At 46.5% G+C, this 19915-nt stretch overlaps 1 protein-coding gene across 5 annotated transcripts in view; it reads left to right on the top strand.

The window, feature by feature from the left end:
* LOC144734162 (serine-protein kinase ATM-like) overlaps nucleotides 1-19915 on the top strand; it is a 71141-nt gene that overhangs the window by 46395 nt on the left and 4831 nt on the right. For 4 of the 5 annotated variants that reach the window (XM_078616235.1, XM_078616232.1, XM_078616236.1 and 1 more), the window contains exons 45-62: nucleotides 1984-2091; nucleotides 2707-2826; nucleotides 3380-3590; nucleotides 4181-4339; nucleotides 5918-6043; nucleotides 7081-7322; nucleotides 8920-9130; nucleotides 10131-10244; nucleotides 10846-11019; nucleotides 13496-13634; nucleotides 13865-13947; nucleotides 14825-14965; nucleotides 15425-15541; nucleotides 15708-15857; nucleotides 16283-16439; nucleotides 17647-17733; nucleotides 18464-18578; nucleotides 19390-19453. In XM_078616235.1, coding sequence (XP_078472361.1) covers nucleotides 1984-2091; nucleotides 2707-2826; nucleotides 3380-3590; nucleotides 4181-4339; nucleotides 5918-6043; nucleotides 7081-7322; nucleotides 8920-9130; nucleotides 10131-10244; nucleotides 10846-11019; nucleotides 13496-13634; nucleotides 13865-13947; nucleotides 14825-14965; nucleotides 15425-15541; nucleotides 15708-15857; nucleotides 16283-16439; nucleotides 17647-17733; nucleotides 18464-18578; nucleotides 19390-19453 — 2518 coding nt within the window. The remainder of the gene's footprint in view (nucleotides 1-1983; nucleotides 2092-2706; nucleotides 2827-3379; nucleotides 3591-4180; nucleotides 4340-5917; nucleotides 6044-7080; nucleotides 7323-8919; nucleotides 9131-10130; nucleotides 10245-10845; nucleotides 11020-13495; nucleotides 13635-13864; nucleotides 13948-14824; nucleotides 14966-15424; nucleotides 15542-15707; nucleotides 15858-16282; nucleotides 16440-17646; nucleotides 17734-18463; nucleotides 18579-19389; nucleotides 19454-19915) is intronic. The other variant, XM_078616234.1, reaches the window with a different exon arrangement.

The following is a 19915-nucleotide window of genomic DNA, read 5'->3' as shown; positions in this document are numbered from 1 at the left end:
TCACTCGAGAGGGCTTATATATTGTCAATTTGTTTTTATGCCTTAATTTCTCCAATTCAGTTTACAGAAAATATCTTATGTTGATGTAGCGTTGGTAAGAGCAAATCTGTTTGACTGACTCCTCCTTTGATTTGTATTTTGTTACTTTGTTCATGCAGCCTCGATATAGCTGTTCCATCTTACAAATGGTTTTGATCATGTCTATGTATGTTTAACACGTAGGCTTTCGCGACCAATATCCATAATACAGGTGTTTTGGGTTAGATCGCGTAAATATATAAATGTGTCGTTAAACCCGACCACCATCCGACACAAATCTTACTAATTGGCTGTGTTGGGTGGTGACGGGTTTAACGACACATTTCTATATTTACGCGATCTCACCCAAAAAACCTGTATTATGGATGTCTATGTGTTTTATTAATGCCTCGGTTTGTGAGAGCTTAGATGACTAAATTAAAAGTATTCACTGAAAATAGAATCAAATGCCCTTACATAATCTCCGAAAGGCCAGGCATAATTGTATTTGTTATTGATTTGTGTTATCTACGATCTGACGAATGGTAGGTTTGTGTCATGGTAGAAAACCCTTTTATAAATCCAGCTTGCTTATATGATTGGTTGGCCTTTCAAACGTCTATTAATCATAATATTTGTTTTGGGTTAGATAGCGTAAATATGTAAATGTGTCAGTTTAACACGTAGGCTTTCGCGACCAGTATTATTCATAAAGGTTTTTGGGTTAGATCGCGTTGTTTATAAATGTGTCGCAACCCTCCACTACCCGACACGGCCAATCAGTAAAAATGTGTCACGTTTTATTAAAGACAAATAGTTCACTACTTTAGCCCACCGGTGTGTTGAAGAGTGAATCCACAACATTTACAATTTGAGTACGACGTTTCGCTGGAAATTACATCCAGCATCTTCGGGCGATTTACCAGAAGAGTGAAGCCATCCACCTGCTTCCTGTCTTAAATAGTGCAGGATGACGTCATCATTGTTGAACCCCATCAGGATTCGAGATCCGAGGCGGGGGTGTATGCAATTATGTAATAGATCAATAATCAGCCACTTAGCATGTGATGCACCTGTAAGGAATTGTAATGTGTTGTGTTTTACTTAATAATACGATTCCAGGCTGTGCCGAGTCTGTAGCTATCACAGCGGTTGAAATTATTTGAATTATTCTCAATTTCCATTGATTCTATAACTAATATTGGCCAGTAATAATTAGTTCTACATAACACTTCAACGTTATCAAAATCAATTGAATGTCCTTGTTGACAAGCATGCTCTGCCACTGCTGACAGCTGTGTTTGGGAGAATTTAATGTTCCTCTGGTGTTCTTTTAGTCGATATAGAGGCGTTTCTTTATAAGGAACGAAACAGGCGGAGGACTTCTCCACAAATCTGCCGCCTGATGAAGCTTGTTGTAATTACTGGCGAAACGTCGTACTCAGATTGTAAATGTTGATGCTTGGCTCTCCAGCACACCGGTTAGTGCTGTACTAGTGATGAATTGGCACGTTCTGTTTACGCGACAACCCTTACTAGTTGGCTGTGTCGGGTGGCGTTGGGTTTTAACGACACATTTATATATTTACGAGATATAACCCAAAAAACCTCTTATGGATGATATTGGTCGCGAAAGTGTACGTGTTTAACTGTCTATTATTTAGTTCCATGTAGCTGTGGTGCAGTGGTTAAAACGCTGTGCTCTAAACCCTTGAGTTCAACTCCTGGTCACGGCTTGGCGAGTTACATCTGGGTTCCTTCTCACCAACCTACACTGAACCGGCGTGGTACAATATGTTCAAACAACCCAACGACACACATGGTGTGAGGAGGTTTCTTTCAATACACTGTTGGATAAAGTGCTGTAATTATAAATGTGTTTGATGGGAGTAAAAGCCCCTGCGGGCTGTAATGTTAACCGGCAGGGGGCGGGAGGGGTCTTGGTGTGCATGTGTGTGTGATCAGCAGGTCAGAGCCCCGCAGCCTGGGCTACCACGAGTGCCTCTACTACAGTCTCCAGGCTCTGCACGACCGCGAGTTCAGCAGCTTCACCCAGCACCTGGCAGCAGCACGGTGAGACGCACAGCCCACACGGCGGCCACAGCCGGTGTGAGATGGTATTTACATGCCGGGGTCAGAATACTACACGTGGTTAGGGTATCTGCCAAATGGTTTCTTACAACCTTATTAAAATTGTCTCTTGTTTCTATCAAGGAGCAACACTCATAGGCTAACTCCCAATATCATGGGAAAGGAGTGAAAATCATTTATCAGACTGTCACCACCACTGCCAGCATACGGATTTCTTCTACTAAAGTGCATTCGGGCCACTGCTGCTGCAGCAGCCCTGCCCTGACAGCAAGTGTATCATCACAATCGCAGCTCCGGATATGCAGTGTACTGGGTGCTCTATGCATTAAAAAATACATGAATTATATTTGGAATTTAGATTCAATGCTTAATTATATGCAGAGCAGTTATTGTACGGCTTGAGTTTGCATTACAGAATAACAGTTGTAGCATGCATGGAGAAGGAGCCCGCGACCCATGTTCCTTGGGACCCCCGAGGGCGCGTTTGCTAACCAGCACCGCTAGACTACAACGGTTATATCTTTGTTTTGGGATGTAATGTGCAGTGCTTTGTCGATCCACTTACCTGGAGCGTGTTGCCGCACTGCCTCGTGCCAGGGTGCAGGAGATGCGTGAGCTGAGCGCCCTCAATCTGGAGTCGGTGCACGCCGTGTACCCGGCGCTCTGCCGCCTGCGCTCGCTCAGCGAGATGGAAGCCGCTGGACAACGGCTGTACAGGTTTCGCTCGTTTCCATTTCATTATTCAGTTGTCTTATTCCCCCAGTTATGGTTCAGTTGCGTTGTTATTGGTGGCGGGTTTTTTTCATGAGACATAGAGCTGTTTCAACGTGGAATGCTCACGGCGAGTCTTGGGATGTTAGTCTAAGCTCTGTTTGACAAAGATCAATTTCTTATTAATGAACAATACACATGTATCATGATATCTACTGTTGGATGGAATCTCCCCATGGGTTATTTGACCATTATTCACCATGCTATTCAGTGTGAGTTGTTGACGGCCCTTATAAGGCACCACGTAACCCCTCAAGCCCGATGACCTGGTGGTCAGCAATCGAAGCTCTATCCAGATGCAACCTGACTTAACTTCCCAGATCTGGTGAGATTGGGTGCATGCTTGGTGATTTAGTCCCAAAATACTTTTTGTGCCTTCCTGTGCGCAGTATGTTGCACCCCTTGTGTTTTGATTAATTTGTATTTTCTCATTTTTATTCGTACACTGCTCGAATTCAAATCCACCTCATAATTATTGTTGTTGATGTGGCAACGCAAGCGCTGGGCCCGACGTGGACGCGCTGGCGCCGCTGCAGGACTCGTGGCGCCAGCAGCTGCTGGTGCTGCGGGAGACCGACTTCCGCTACCAGGAGCCCGTGCTGTCGCTGCGCACGGCGCTGCACCGCCAGGCGGCGCCCGAGAACACGGGGGCCCTCGTCGACCATCTCACGGAGCTGGCGCGGCTCGCACGCCTCGCCGGAAATACACGCGTGCGTCCCCCGCGTCTCTGTCTGCCTCCGTGTCCCCGTGCCCTTTTTCTATGTGTGACCGTCTCTCTTCCATGTCCATCTCTACATTTGTCACAAAGGGTGTGTCCCTTTGGGGAGCGGTCGTGTCACGGTTAACAGGCTGCGCTACGAACCCGGCGACCCGAACCTGGTCTTGGGTCTCCCCTAGGTTGACTAAGCCTCAAATGACTACCTGGTGTGGTGTGTAAACATCGCCACTGGGAAGGCAAAAGGCGGTCTGACGTGGTGCTGGTCACTCGCCTCCCCGTGTGCCGTGCCGGCCTTCATAGGTGTTTGCTAACAGCACTTGCCCCAACAGTCTGTAAAGGCTATACGGGGGATCTTTGTTGTCTGGAGGTTCAACATTCCTACGTCTATCCACCTGTGTTTTTGTCTGTTCTGTCCACATGTGAGTGCCTGGGGGCATCCGTCTTCTATTTTCCATCTGTCTTGCAAATAAAATACCACTACCGTTATTATCCTCACCAACAATCATTAAGAACGATTATCAACATCGCCTGTATCACTGTCATTATCCATTCCTGTGCTGTCGTACTGCCGTTGAACCACAGGTGTCGGAGAGGGCGATACAATCAATCAGGCAGTGCCCGAGACGCCCACACGGGGTCCATGCCTGGCAGGTGGAGGATGCTGAGATGTTTTGGGCCAAACAAGAGCAGGGCCGGGCAATGGGCATCATGAAGGGCCTCCTGGGAACACTTAAAGCCCAGGTGCTGCCTCCTTACTCCATGCGACTTCAGAGACACTTAAAGTCCTATAGACAGCAGAGGGGCTAATGGAGCAAAACAACTATTAATGAGACGTTAAAAATGGGACAAAGAATCGAATCTTGAATGAAAGTGCGGCTGTAAATGATGACTTGGATCGCTCGTTTGGTGTAATGTTACACCCATTATATTCAACCAATTCCTTAATTATGTTGTATTTTAATATGCAGAATGAAAACTAAAATGAGCAGAGGAAATCCCATGCATTTAATGAGAAAAACATTAAAACTGCACTCTATAGACTGCCTGTTAAAAACGTCCCACATTTAATATTCTGTAGGATTAAAATCAAAATTCATAATCAACGTTTTTGGGTTTAGATCGCGTTATTTATAAATGTGTCGTAACCCTCCACCACCCAACACGGCCAATCAGTAAAAAAGTGTCACGTTGACAAAAGACAAATAGTTCACTGCTTTAGCCCACCGGTGTGTTGAAGCCACAACATTTACAATTTGAGTACGACGTTTCGCTGGTAATTTCATCCAGCATCATCGGGCAATTCGGGAGACACAGCAGAGCCTCACCATTCTGGCGAATTGCCCGATGATGCTGGATGCAATTACCAGCGAAACGTCGTACTCAAATTGTAAATGTTGTGGCTTCAACACACCGGTGGGCTAAAGCAGTGAACTATTTGTCTTTTGTCAACGTGACACTTTTTTACTGATTGGCCGTGTCGGGTGGTGGAGGGTTACGACACATTTATAAATAACGCGATCTAAACCCAAAAACGTTGATTATGAATAACATTGGTCGCGAAAGCCTACGTGTTAAACTAAAATCAAAATGTTACCATTTATTCGAGTCATATGCTTATGATCTACCAATAATACATTTATGCCGATTCAATGAAGGAGAAGGAACAAGACAACACATACGAGGGCAGACGATACGAATGAGACAAACACAAAACAAATGTTGATTTGACTGTTCTATTTCGATTTAAAGCTTTCGTGACTGCAGGGATTCATCTTCTTGGTTCTTTCGGTAAAGTCACGTAGAAGGGAAGTAATAAAATAATAAAAATAAAACATAATTAAACAATTCTCACGACGTTTCAGCTACAACGCAAGCAGCCGTCTTCAGGTGAAGAATGAGACACTACCAAGCTAGGATCTTATATATAAGCTGGGTTGGAGGTGGAAGAGCGCCTTAACAAAAAGAATGTGCATATGAATATGCTAAATTCCTCTTCATATGCACATTCTTTTTGTTAAGGCGCTCTTCCACCTCCAACCCAGCTTATATATAAGCTCTTAGCTTGGTAGTGTCTCATTCTTCACCTGAAGACGGCTGCTTGCGTTGTAGCCGAAACGTCGTGAGAATTGTTTTATTATGTTTTATTTTTATTATTTTATTACTTCCCTTCTACGTGACTTTACCGAAAGAACCAAGAAGTTGACTGTTCTAATCTAATCGCAAAACGGTGGGGGGCGGTTGTGGATTCATTAATGTCCAGTTAGCTTGCTCCATGCGGCCTAGTTGCACGCTCCATGTGGCTTTGCCGTGCACTTGCAGGTGGCAGGCGAGTGTGCGAAGGAGCTGTTGGCACTGTACGCCGAGTGCCTGGGCCGCTATGGACACTGGCTGGCCGAGACGTGCTCGGAGAGCCCCTCCATCATCCTCAGCGAGTACCTCGAGAAGGTGAGGGCCTTTCTTTTAGAATCTGAATAATTTTTTTATGCTGGAGGAATCCGTCGAGCTAGAAAGCTCTTTTTCACAGATTTTAAAATACACGTGCAAATATTACGTAGGGGTCGACACACTTTGCTACAATCCCTGCGACAAGTGTTCGATTCCTGGCTACCCATGACATCATTGAAAATTGGTTTCAGAGCCTGTTGTGGGCCGGCTCTTGGGTACTTCAGCCTTAACTGAGTGCCGGGTGCAGTGTGTGAACGACCGCAATGGTCAAGCACAAGGATGGTTGGGCATATCGCCGGCCAAGATTTCCACTTCGGCTGGCAGTGGCAGCCTCAATAGATGTTTGCAACCCAACTTTAATTACTGCACAATCAGTATCATTAATTGGGTGAAAATCTCGCAAATATTGTGAATATTTTCCATGATGGTGTTTTGGTGAAAATGGCTGGCATTTTGAGGCATCATAAAAGTGCAACTATATTCTGCTAACACACACAAACATGCTTCTTTGAATACACTTTTTGCTGACTGTTACATGAGCAACAATATTATTGTATTATTGCATCAGAGGTTCCGTATTATTTAGACTGTCACTATGATATGGTTATGTAAGTGGAAATTATATATGAGGTACCCACCCTATTTCTATGTTACACAATGTTTAGTCAGAAAAATGTAAACAAGGTAAAAATACAGCAATTTTAACGGTTTTATATTTTGTTCTCTCAGTTTAGTTGCTACATTTATTTAGGATGCAACGTTTTCACCATACCTGCATCTCTTTTTTATGGTGTCTCCTCCCTCTCGCATCTTTGCAAGAGTCCCTTCATGGTAATATCTTACATCCACCTGGCACCTCCACTTCCCCATCCCTGTGCCGCCCCTCTATGCTCCCCCTCCGTCTGTGCGCCACCCCTCTGTGAAGCATCATCCATCTTCGTGCTGCCCCTCTACGCTGCCTCTTCCACCTTTGTCCCGCCCGTGCATTACTGCCTTCCTGGCACCCACCCCCCTTTGCCCATCGTGCCCGCCTACAGGCGGTGAGCGTGGCGGAGCGTGCGTGGGGCGATGGCAGCAGCGGCAGCGACATGGGCGAGAGCGAGGGTGGCCGCGTGTGCAGGGCGGCGCTGTACCTGTCGCTGGCACGCTTCGCCGACGCTCAGCACCGCAGCATCGTGGCGTACATGCGCTCGGCCGAGTACGAGAACAAGCGAGCTCTGCTCCGCAAAGCTAAGGAAGACGTCACCCTCTTACAGTCTCTCAAGCTGCAGCCATCCAGGTGAGTCGGCTGTGCAGGTGGACGGAGGCGGGTGCTGTGTACCTTGCCAATCGGTCTCTCACTAACAAGTTCCGTTAAGCACACGGTTAGACTGGAAGACCAGTCTCTGCTTGGGTCTTTAGACAATTGACTGAAAGACCAAATCTCTTAGTGGTCTTCAGAAATTTAGCTTAGATGTATCAATATGTAGTGAGCGGCTTCCGAGACACGTCGTGTAGAAGGCTTCTTACTTATTGGGAACACACTGGGCGATACATTTATGTAACGCAGCTACACATAGCCGACCCTATCACACAACCCCATCGTCGGCGTCCAACTACGTAGCTGTCCGACTAGTGCAGCGACGGCAATGATGAGAGCCTTGCAGGAGATCGGCCACGTGGTCGGACGACGAAGAGAGATGACAGCGAGCAGCGACGCAGCCAGGACCCAGGACCCGCAACAGCTGTCACCCCAACCGTTGGGAAAGAACCATCTGAGGACCCAATCAAAACCATCACCTTGCCATACATAGCAGGGGTCACCAAATATAACTCCAAAATTATGAGCAAACAAGATGCAGATTCGATTTAACACAGGACATACAATTTTGATCTGGTCCCATCTGTGAAGGATGTGATCCCTGACATGCAATACTCCGGCGTCGACAAACTAAGCTGTGTCTGTGGCAGTAGTTACATTGGGGAAACTAAGCGACATGTCTCGGACCGAGTTCGTGAACATAAGGCAGATCTGAAACACGGTAGGACCAATACCTCGGCCGTGACTGATCATTGTTTTAATGTGGTGGGCTCACACGAAATTGATTTCTCTAAGACGAAGGTACTTTGCAAACCCACTGGTCATCAACAAAGATTCGTTCATGAACCCATCCACATATACAGACACAGACACAACTTCAATGGAGAAGATAGGTATAAACTGAGTAATCATTGGAAGGACGTTATTAACCAGTTTAAGTCATAACTGGCTGTGATGTTCCCATCCTACCACTTTCCGACGTTAGTTGTTATTTTCGGCACTCTGATTTGACATTAGCAGGTTAAATTTCCCACCCTAACACAGCCACCTCGCGTGGCGAACTCAACGTTGCTGCTCTCCGATCTCACATTAACATGCTAATCTCTCACATTAACATGCTAATCTCTCACAGTAACATGCTAATCTCTCACAGTAACATGCTAATCTCTCACATTAACATGCTAAACGCTCACAGTAACATGCTAATCTCTCACAGTAACATAGCCACCTCCACGCCCTTGTCGTGGAGGTCGCTCTCCGATTTCCCATTAACATGCTAATCTCTCACAGTAACATTACTAGCCTCGCCCACTTCGTTTATGACCCTTGGGCTACAACCATTTTAAACCTTTAAAACAGTTTGCCTCAGCAGCTTTCCGCCTCTCTTTTCTTCCTGATGACGAATGCTTGTGTTGCGATCGGAACGTCGTAGTTTTTTATTATTTTTTGTTATTTTCTTTGAACCTATCTACGTGACTTTACCGAAAGGCCCAAAGAATAAAAGGGGATGTTCGTGTTTTTGTGAACGATGCAGGCTATGCAGGGGCCGCTTGTCCTTGTCTGTGCGTGTCCCCAGGTACATGGTAAAGCTGCAGCGCGAGTGCGATCTGGACGAGCGGGAGCTGCTGTCGCTGCGGCAGGACCGTGAGCGCTTCCTGGTGGAGGCGCTCGTCAACTACGTGCGCTGCCTGCGCAGCGGCGGGGCGCACGGGGAGGCGCGCGCATTCCGCCTCGTCTCGCTCTGGCTCGAGAACTCGGCGGAGCAGCAGGTCAACGACGTCATGCGGGTGAGATTTCTGCGTGCGTGAGGACACGCGGGTGCTCTAGCGCGCGCGCTAGAGCACGCGCGCTAGAGCACGCGCGCTAGAGCACGCGCACGCACACGAGCACACTGCTGTGATTTTCCCCAGTGTTTTTTTTTGTTACAAACAATTGCTTTCCTAAATTTTATCCCAATTGTGCTCTTCCTGACATAACCCTGAACAGTGGCATAATCACTGTCAACATAATCAGAATCAATTGTGACATCATTTGCAGCATCAGTAGCAACAACATCTTCAATACCATATTTTCGTAATATCATCTATTGCCATAAGTATCACCATCATTACTATAATATTGTTTTTTTTAATTCAGACATTTTTCCTTATGGTGATCCTGATTGTGCTATTGGTGTCATGACTTAAGATGGGGGATCCATTCAGGGTTCTCGCAGAACAGTGCAAACCTGCGTGTTAGAGAACAGCGTTGTGAAGTAGATATCAACAAGCTACCTCTGAGATCCCTTCCAGTGACCTCGAGTTCACAACATTAGGGGGCAAAACTTCCCCACCACGACCTTTGCCCCACTTATTTAATGGGACAGTATTCCTGGTATGCATACTATGAGTTGGGTAAGCAAACGAACCCTATGACATACTGGCCAAGTACTTCCCGCAAAATGGAGGTGTAATTCCAGGATATGGGGAATTAATCCTATGTTTAATATAGATTTTAAATGCACTAGTTAACTGCTACACAGTATATGTTTATTTAATGCGCAAGAATACTATTATGTCGCATATAATTTATATAAATGCACAGAATACATTAAATCGTATGTAATTTATATTTTAAATGGAACTTAATATGTTACGTAGTATATAAAGCATATTAAATGCAATAGACTACCATTCTGTAATAAATTAAAACCTTTATTCATACAGCAATTTTTTTAAACCCATTTTTAACACTGATTTCACCCACTGCCACAACCATTGCCACCCTCATCCTTGTAAATCGTCACAGACGGGCGTGACAGACATCCCTCCGCACAAGTTCCTGCCGTTGATTTACCAGCTGGCGGCACGCATGGGCACCAAGATGGCGGGCGGAGAAGCCTTCCACAGCATCCTGCAGAAGGTGAGGGCGGCTGACACTGCCGTGTAGGGTTGTCGTGATATGGCGATGCTAAGGAATATCGTGAAACTAGATATGAATATAAACAGCAACAGTTGTCATCAGAGCTCTGCTGGCCATTACTTTAAATGCGTTTTGGCAAGAACGAAGTTGCAAAGTTATGTTGGACAACCTGGGCCACACAGCCTTAGTATGTTTCTACAGGAAAAGAGCAGTTTTTTTGGTTCGATATTCTTTAAACACTTGCATATGCAAAGATAAAGATCCCCTGTATAGCCTGTATTAGACTGTTGGGGCAAGTGTTGTTAGCAAGCACCGATGAAGGCTGGCATGGCACACAAGGGGGTGGTTTGATCAGCACCGCCTTTGTCTCCTCGGTACTGAGGTCCACACACCGCACAAGATACTCTTTTACAGCTCAGTCAATTTACAGGAGGCCCAGTTCATATATTGACTGCTGATGTTTGCCATGGCTGTGATTTGAAATCAGGTCTTTGGGTTTGTAGCCTATTGTGCTAACCACTACGATGCCACTGCTCCTCACAACACACACAAAGACAAACGTGGATCCATCAAAACCGTTTCTCCCCGTCCCCCCCACCAGCTCATCCTGCGCGTGACGCTCACGCACCCGCACCATGCGCTGCTGGTGGTGCTGGCGCTGGCGAACGCTGGCAAGGACGAGCTGCTTCAGACAGTGGCAGCCAGGGATGGTGCACGCGGGGGCAGCCGCTTGAGCCGGGGAGATGGCAGGGGGTCCTCGGCCCCTAGTGACGACGTAAGCGCTCGCAGTCTCATCTGTATGTACGTTGTTTTCCAGCTCTTTTTTCAGAAGCCGCAAATGACAGCTCTACAAAGTGGAATTTTAAAGTAGCTACATACTCTAAATGCATATTTCTAAATGTGGAGGAAAAAACCGGAGGACCCAGAGAAAATACACACGACCACGGGGAGAACATGCAAACTCCAAGTATACAGGTGTCAAGGGTCAGGATCAAACCCACGACCTCCTGCATACCAGGCGAGGAAGTTAACATTTCACCACCGTGGCACCCACTTTTGAAGCCATGGAGAGGACCGCATAACCCTGACCCTAAACGAGACCATCGCAAATACCCTGACCATTGCTTTAAGCCAGACCATAGCGATAACCGGATTGATACCCTAACTCACAGTTATACCTCGACCATAACTCTACTCTGTTACAATTCATCCCATTACTCAGACCATATCTTTAACCCTAACGCAGCCTTTATCAATATTTAGACACGAGCAGGAACCTGCGAAACTTCCGCAAGGATTTGGGCAGTCCCCGAAGACATACACACATAAACACACACTGACTTTCACATGTGCACACAAAGACACAGATCCCCCGTATAGCCTTAATAGACTTTATGGACAAGTGTTGTTAGCGAGCAGCACATCTGAAAGCCGGAACGGCACACAACAGGGTGAGTGGTCAGCACCACGCCCGGCCGCCTTTGTCTCCCCAGTGGCGTTGTTTATACACCAGGTACGCATTTGAGGTTAAATCAACGTAGGTCCTAGGGGATAATCATGACAGCTGTCAAGGTACACACACTCACTTTCACATGCACACAAATACAAAGATCCCTCGTATAACCTGATGATGGACGCTTGTGTTGCGCCCGAAACGTCGTGATTTTTTTTTTTTTCTACCTATGTGACTTTACCGAAAGAACCAAAGAGTATGGATTCCTGCAGTCACGAAAGCTTCAAATCAAGAATCAACAGACTATTAGCGAGTAGCACTTAATGAAGGCCGGCATGGCACACAAAAGAATGGGTGACCAGCACCAAGCAAGACCACTTTAGTCTCCCCCATTGACGATGTTTACTACACACACCGCACCCAGGTACTTATTTGATGCTGAGTCGACCTAGGGGAGGCCCAGGAGCGGTTCAGATAATTGTCACTGGAATGAAACTCGGCTTGACAGGTTTCTAATGCAGCGTCGCGCTGAGCTCTACACTACCGCTCCGTGTAGCCTTAACAGATTGTTGGGGCAAGTGCAGTTAGTGAGCACCTACGAAGGCTGAAACGGCACACTAGAGGGTGGGTGGCCAACACCATGCCTGACCGCCTTTGTCTCCCTAGTGGCGATATTTACACACCGCACTAGGTACTCATTTTAGGCTGAGTCGACCTCGGGGAGACGATCTCGGGTGCGATGATTGTCACGGGTTGGGCGTGAGGGAGAATCGAACTCGGTTCGCTGGGTTCATAGCTAACCGCTATACTGCCGCTCCTGACATACACACAAACACAAAACACATACACAAAACACACGCACGTGTACACACACTCTCAACAAACACACTCACAGCAGTAATGTTAGGACTTAACAGCTGGCGGAGGATCGCTCCGCCAAACCAAAGCTTGGCGGTTCGTGTCGCCAGTGCGAGTAGGTGTTTGCAAGTTCTGTTGAAACAGTTACTTCACAGAATGTGTTATCTACGTGTTGTCATAAGTGGGGCTTTCGTCCAATGAGTGTGTCGACGTACGATCATTAATTGGACCAGTGAACGGGCAGGGACTGGCCATAGAGTGGTATGGCAGTGAGTTGCAAATAATGTTGCATTTTGCAGCACAGGAATATTAATTATTGCATGGATAGGGTGTCTCACACTCTTTGGGTCTTTCGGTAAAGTCACGCAAATGGAATAAAAATAATAAAACATCACGACGTTTCGATCGCAACACAAGCAATCGTCTTCAGGTGAAAAAATACAGCAGGAGGACTGCTGAGGCAGGAGAAATATCGCGGCAGAGTGTCTCACCTTTGTTTTAGCATCGAAAGTTTGTATCATAACGTTGACAGCTAATTGATACTTGAGGCAACGCTCAGCGAGCGGCCAGTATAAAATTGCGAAGCATCAAATTATGTTAACGAGTCCTGTCGCGCACGCCGATTGGTTGCGGTGCGTAACGTCACCGCGACCAAGCAGCCAACCAGAGGGGCAGGATGTTGCAGGAAAAAAGTGTCTTAGTGTATTATTATTTAAGATTACTCTAACCCTAACCCAACCTGCAGCTTTACCCAGACACTACCGATTCATAAGAGTGCATGTACATTATTAGTGCCAATACACTACCGCTCGTTCCTATCTTAAGAACTCTAGTGCATGTGTACGAGTTCCTGCGTTTGTGCATATCTGTGTGTTTGTTGTGGACAAGTGCAAGTGTGCCGGCGAGTGTGTTGCATGTGTGCATGCGCGTTCGTGGGCAGGATCGCGTCAGGGCGACGCGGGACCTCGTGGAACAGGTGCGAAAGCAGCAGCCTGAGCTGGTGCGTGACACGGAGAAGCTGTGCGACGCTTACATCGTGCTCGCCAACATGAACGCCGAGGCCTCGCGCAAGCAGACGAGTGAGCACCTTTGATGACTTGGGGAAGCCCCATGACATCTGCCTCTCTCGCACCTCCTGTCTTTACTTTCCTTGCCTTACATGTCCTTGTCTTTCATCAGCTCTCTCCTGGTGCCTCTTGCTTTTTCCATAAAATAATTGTAAAAAAGTATCTCCAATAAAACTAGAAGCAAAATATATATTTTTTGAGAGTCTGTTTTTATTGAAGAATGTCTGCATTTTGATTTGCAGAGGATTTGCTCATTCCAAAGGATCAGCCCATCAAGGACATCAGAAATCTGTACAAAGTTGTTATCCCCACATTGGAACTGAAGGTAAACCAATTCTCCTTGGTACACAGGGTGGGTGGTGGATGATTGGCTTAAGAGGTGAGAGCACTGAGCCAGCAACTGCAGAGATCCTGCAGCAACAGCTGTAGTGTGGAGAATAGGAGTCTGGTGACGAGCGGAATTCCTGGCTCGAGGTCCCGAGGGGTGAGGTACGGGAGAGTGCGCGAGAGCTCCTGGCGCTTGGCAGCGAGAGAGGGTGCTGTGGGAGCGGAGAGCGCGAGTCTGCAGGAGGGCCTCCTGATCAACGCTGTGAGCTGCATCCAACTCTGTGTGCTCGGACATCGTCTGTTTCGAGTGTTCATTGTAATGTCAAATGTTCAGTGAGGTGTCAGATATTCATTGTTGCTCTACTGAGTATGCCCTGCACGTCTCGTGTGAATGCCATTGTTCAACAAGTAGGCATTGTGTGTCACTACCATTGTGCTATGCCGTGTACAGTTGGCTCTCTGTGGATTTGTGAAGTGTTTGTGGGTGTGCGTGCGTATCCCCTGCATACAATGTGTGCGTGAGATGGGTTGCAGAGTAGGAAAGGATCTATGCGTTGACCTGCTGCTTGAAGGTGGAAGTTGGTGACTTCTCAGTGTATAACCCACAATATAGGCTGACACCCCTACTCTTAAGTGTCCACCCATGGTTTGTCATTGTCTCCCCCACAGCTCATCACTACACACCTCCAACGCTAAACATGTCCTGGTTGTAAAACACAAAGTGCTGCATAACACAAACCTCAACACTGACTTTGTTATTGAAATAACGTTGTTGACTAAATGCTTGTATATTGACTTGACTATATCCTGTGGAGTTTTGACTTATTGGAAGCTGATACGTAATCAATGTTCCGAATTTCTTCCCACACCTTCAGGTGGACCCGACGGGGCAGTACCCTGACCTCGTGACGGTGCGTGCTTTCCGGCCACACTTCCGGCTCGCCGGAGGCGTTAACCTCCCCAAAATCATCGACTGCGAGGGATCAGATGGACGAACGTACAGGCAGCTTGTAAAGGTGATTTGGATATTAAGGAACAGCAGCTCCGCAGCAGAGGACCCGATACAATGAGACAGGGCCAAACAAATGGTGCTGCACAAATATATTCTGATGCACGTTGTCCAAAGGCCCCTTCAAACAAACTGGTCTGCCAGCTTATTGTCTAAAATTCTAAGTCTGTTGTCTAAAGACCCTGTCTGAGATGGGATTGTCAGTCTTATTTTTAAGGACCCTGTCAAGATCAGTCTAGCAGCTGGTTAAAAAACACGTTTATTTAATCGCTCAGGGTTGCACAATTCTGTAATTACAACAAAGGGACACAGGGCATCGCCACCAAAAATAAAATCTGTGTGACTGTTACGGCAAACAATAATAGCTATGGAGTTCGTACAGTGACAACAAGAGCAGTATCCATGACCGTGATGATTGTGACGATAATGATGGTGACTTTATAGTTTGTATTGCCTCGCTTGGCAGGGCCGTGACGACCTGCGTCAGGACGCCGTCATGCAGCAGGTTTTCCACATGTGCAATGAGCTGCTGGCCGGGAGCGCAGAGACACGCACCCGCAAGCTCAGCATCCGCACGTACAAGGTGGGTGATCGTGCGTCCTCGTCATACTCAATTATGCCGGGTTTAACGATCGGCGTCACGGGTGTGGGCTGTGTCTCTTCCCTTGGCGCCTTCTTCTTACCGCTCACTGGGCTAACGAGATGGGGTGCCTTGCCTGTGCCGCCCCCTCCCACGTGGGACCTGTAAGGTGGTGCCTCTGTCACAGCGGAGCGGCGTGCTCGAGTGGTGCGTGGGCACCGTGCCCATCGGCGACTACCTCGTCCACAAGGACACGGGCGCCCACACCAAGTACCGGCCCAACGACTGGCCCTCCATGCACTGTCGCAAATTCATGAATGTAAGGGCCCTCTGGTAACCAGGGCTGCCCCCACTTCTTATCACTAAACCCTTAGTAATACAGCTTTGAAACCTAACCTGGAAAGCCTTAGGCCTAAGCTGTAAGAATTTAATGTAAAAATGTGTGTATGTTTATTTTAGTGTTTAGCTTCTAAGGATTAAGCCTGAAGCCCATTACCGTATCTTCTTTGTACAAACTAAGCCCTAAGTTTTTTGCCAGGTATCGGTCGTAAAGCCAACCTTAAGAACAAGGACAACAACAACTTGTATTTATGTTGTGCCCATAATGCAAGAAACATCTCAGAGCTCAGGTTTTCAGCTGAGAGGAGCCCCTAATGGCAGCTCAACCCCATGGCCATGTAACGATAGCCGACCTTGATGGATGGGTGGATGGGTGTGCCGCGCTGTCCACATGTTGCGGCGCAGGACCGTAGGAACGGGGACTTGTTCCTCGCTTACCAGGAGTTGTGCCACCACTTCCGGCCTGTTTTCCGCCACTTCTTCTGGGAACGCTTCCTGGACCCGGCCGTGTGGTTTGAGCGACGCCTCTCCTACACGCGCAGCGTCGCCACCTCCTCCATCGGTCAGTCCCCCGTTGGTATCTCGGTGTTTTTTAGTTATCTTCTACTTTGGGATACTCTTAGAAATGTAACTTTTAGTAGGTGGAGCCGGGTGGCTCAGGGGTCAGAGCACTCGGCTATCTCTGCTGAGACCCCAAGTTCGAATCTGGACCACCGCCCATGATTAAACCAGGTTCTCAAGTTGATGGTCTCAGTCCAGTCATCAATGACTGAAACAAACCCATCAAATTTAATTTACTTTTTTTACTTAATATGGCATCTTCCAGTTCTACGAATTCAACATGTCAGTTTCATTTACATCAGATGAATAATATTTTTATGGCATTAAAAGGTATGATGTTGGTTTGGATAAAGGGACCTATACACTATCAATTCAAAAGAGATGCATTTATAATAAGTGTTTCCTCTTTTTTTTTAGTTGGTGGTTTCAAACGAGGCTTTGTGCATTCCACACATAGTATAGTGATTTCACGTTACATGCAAAGCATGATGAGAGGACTGATATTTTGATCACAATCGTGCCTTTTGCCGTCTGGAAATCATGTTACTGCAGTATTATGACTCTTGTTAGTTTTCAGCCCGGATGAGTCTTGTATTCTTGTCTAACGAGTTCCTAATCTATCTCGCAATATAAGAATTGGTTTAATTCCGTGCATTAGGGAAAGTTTTTATTGTTATAAATTATACACACAGCTACCTAGCACGGTTAATCCACAGCACGTGTTAGCCACACTGGGATAAATGTAATTCCACTGGTTCTTCTACGTTCTGCATTGGATTCACATCACCGAATAGGTTGAAGAAAGGCACCAAAGTAGATGTGAACAGGCATAGGAGGTTGCGATGTGAGGGACACGTGCAGGGTGGAAGTGGGCAGGGTACCAAGACAGGCACTTGGAGGGGCATCCAGAAGTCGGCACCCAAGCGGCAGACCGAGAGCCGGGTGGTCTTGAAGAGACTGTAGGAATGGTCCTTGAAGGATGTCGACTCTACACGAAGGGGAAGACCTAAAACCAGAAACTGGGACGATGTAAGAACACACAGTGGATGTTAAGTGTCAATGATCTAGCAGAAGAAAGAAAGTGATGGTGAGGAGTACGCTGGCATCAGCATTATTGGATGTGATAATCCGAATGTTACCGTACATTGTTATTGTCGTTTCGCTGTAACCCTCCCCCTCCACTCCGCGTGTGCTCCCCGTCGGTGCAGTGGGCTACATCGTGGGGCTGGGCGACCGCCACGTGCAAAATATCCTCATCGACCTCAACTCGGCCGAGCTCGTACACATCGACCTGGGTACTCGACGACTCTCGCTCCACCGGCAGCTTGATCGCTCGGGATGCGACGATTCACCCACTGTGCGACGATTCAACGGATTGTATTCATTAGGGATAAAAATAATTAGTATATACCATAGCGTTAGTGCAGTTCTTAGAAAAAAATATCACAAAAGTGCTATGTTCACATCGGTCGGAGGAATCTCCTAATTATTTTACTCAGTTATGTAACTACTTTGCAGGTAAGTTTCTAACTTGGCAAATTCGGACCACGATGCAGGAATCAATTGCCGACTCTTTGTTGATTCATATCCTGGGATATTTTAATCTTTTGAGAGTTCGAGTACTTCATATAGAGGCAGGTGGTTTAAAGTTCTATAAGCAGCTGTGTAACCTAGCCACTTGCCATTGTTGGAGATCCTGACCAAAAATCTGAAGGACATTGGTTAAAATAGTAGTTTGGGATAGGCTCAGCCCATCACCCTCCAGGATCAAGAAAGTGGGTCACCAGATTGTCTAAAGTTAACGGTGGTTGTTAATCGACTGACAAGCAGCATAGGAATGTGGATTACTATTTGTCTTATAACTGGCTTAAGGTTGTCAATGGAGGCAAGGACTCTGCCCCACTTGGTTCATCTGATAAGGGGGACACATTGGCTTTGACTTGAAAGTGCGCGTTGCATCGTGTTTTTAATTGGGAGTAGAGGAACCACCCTGGGACACAATGTTGTTGCTGCGCGCTCGTCCAGGTGTTGCGTTCGAGCAAGGCCGCGTACTACCGACTCCCGAGACTGTGCCGTTCCGACTGACGCGAGACATCGTGGATGGAATGGGCGTCACGGGCGTGGAGGGCGTCTTCCGCAGGCAACGCTTCCCTTCGTTGCGCTCATGTCATCGTGATTGCGTTCGCGTTGATCATCGTTGCCGTCATTGTCATCATCTTAGTGGTCATTGTCGTCATCACCTTGGTTTCCATTATAAACAGTGCTGTCATCATTGCCGAAGCATTTTTATCAATATTATCATTGTAATATTTTTTTGTTTTGCCATTTATCAGTTTTTGAAAACTATTTTCTTAAAATTCTTTGGGTCTTTCGGTAAAGTCACGTAGATAGGTTCAAATAAAATAACAAAAAAATAACAAAAAAATACGAAGTTTCAATCGCTGTTATTGTAATCAAAAGTTTTTTTTGTTGCTATTTTCTTTGAACCTATCAATGTGACATTTACCGAAAGACCAAAAGAATATGAATTCCTGCAGTCACGAAAGCTTTAAGTTAAGATCTTTTCTTTATAACTGCTTTTTGTGTTTGGTTTGTTGTTCAATCTTGATTTGAAGCTTTCGTGACTGCAGGAATCCATACCCTTTAGAGTATAGTTTGTTGTTCTTCCCCGCACCTCTGATTTAAGATGGTTGGCTATGTACGGTGTGAAATAAGTACAACATACATTGATACATCACCAGCATCAACATCTTCATGTATTATTTTTAATGTAAGAGTTGGCGTGGTGGTAGTGGTGATGTTAAAGCTGTTTCTGGTACGAGTGCTGGTATTGGTGGTGCTGGTGATGGTCGTGGTAGTTGTGATGGTGGTTGTGGTGGTAGTCATGGTGGTCGTAGTGATGGAATTGGAGAATTGTCAAAGAGAGCACTAACACCGATCCCTGTGTGCAGGTGCTGTGAGAAGACAATGGAGGTCATGAGGAATTCTCAGGAGGCCCTACTAACCATTGTTGAGGTCTGTTCCCATTCGCACTTATATACTACATTATTTAACATATATTGTTGTTGTTTTGGTTTTTAGTTCAAGTAATGTTTTAATACGAGGCTACATTGTTGTCAGAAGTCAGTGCACCAAAATCCACTGCTGTACGATACCTCTGTGCACCCACATCTGTGCTTCCCATCTCCACCAATCAGCACTGATCGGCATCGTGTAAAGTGTTGTCCAATCAGTGACCGGCGTGGCATCGAGAGAGAGACTGCCATCCAGCAGTGAATGTGACAAAAGACTGTCTGTGTACAATTGTCATTGAAATTTTTTTATTATTATTTTAAATGCACAAACATAAAACAATGCCTATGTTTGTGCATGAGGGAACCATCAACGTCTTAAACACTGTTGCACTGTGATCCGGGCAGCCTGTGTTTGATTGTTATTCACTGATATGACACCAATGGCGCCTGGTGACTAACACTG

Source organism: Lampetra planeri, chromosome 50, assembly GCF_965212315.1.
Source record: "Lampetra planeri chromosome 50, kcLamPlan1.2.h2, whole genome shotgun sequence".
NCBI lineage: Eukaryota > Metazoa > Chordata > Hyperoartia > Petromyzontiformes > Petromyzontidae > Lampetra > Lampetra planeri.
Note: the sequence above shows the minus strand (reverse complement) of the source record. Positions and strands in the feature narration are given on the sequence as shown.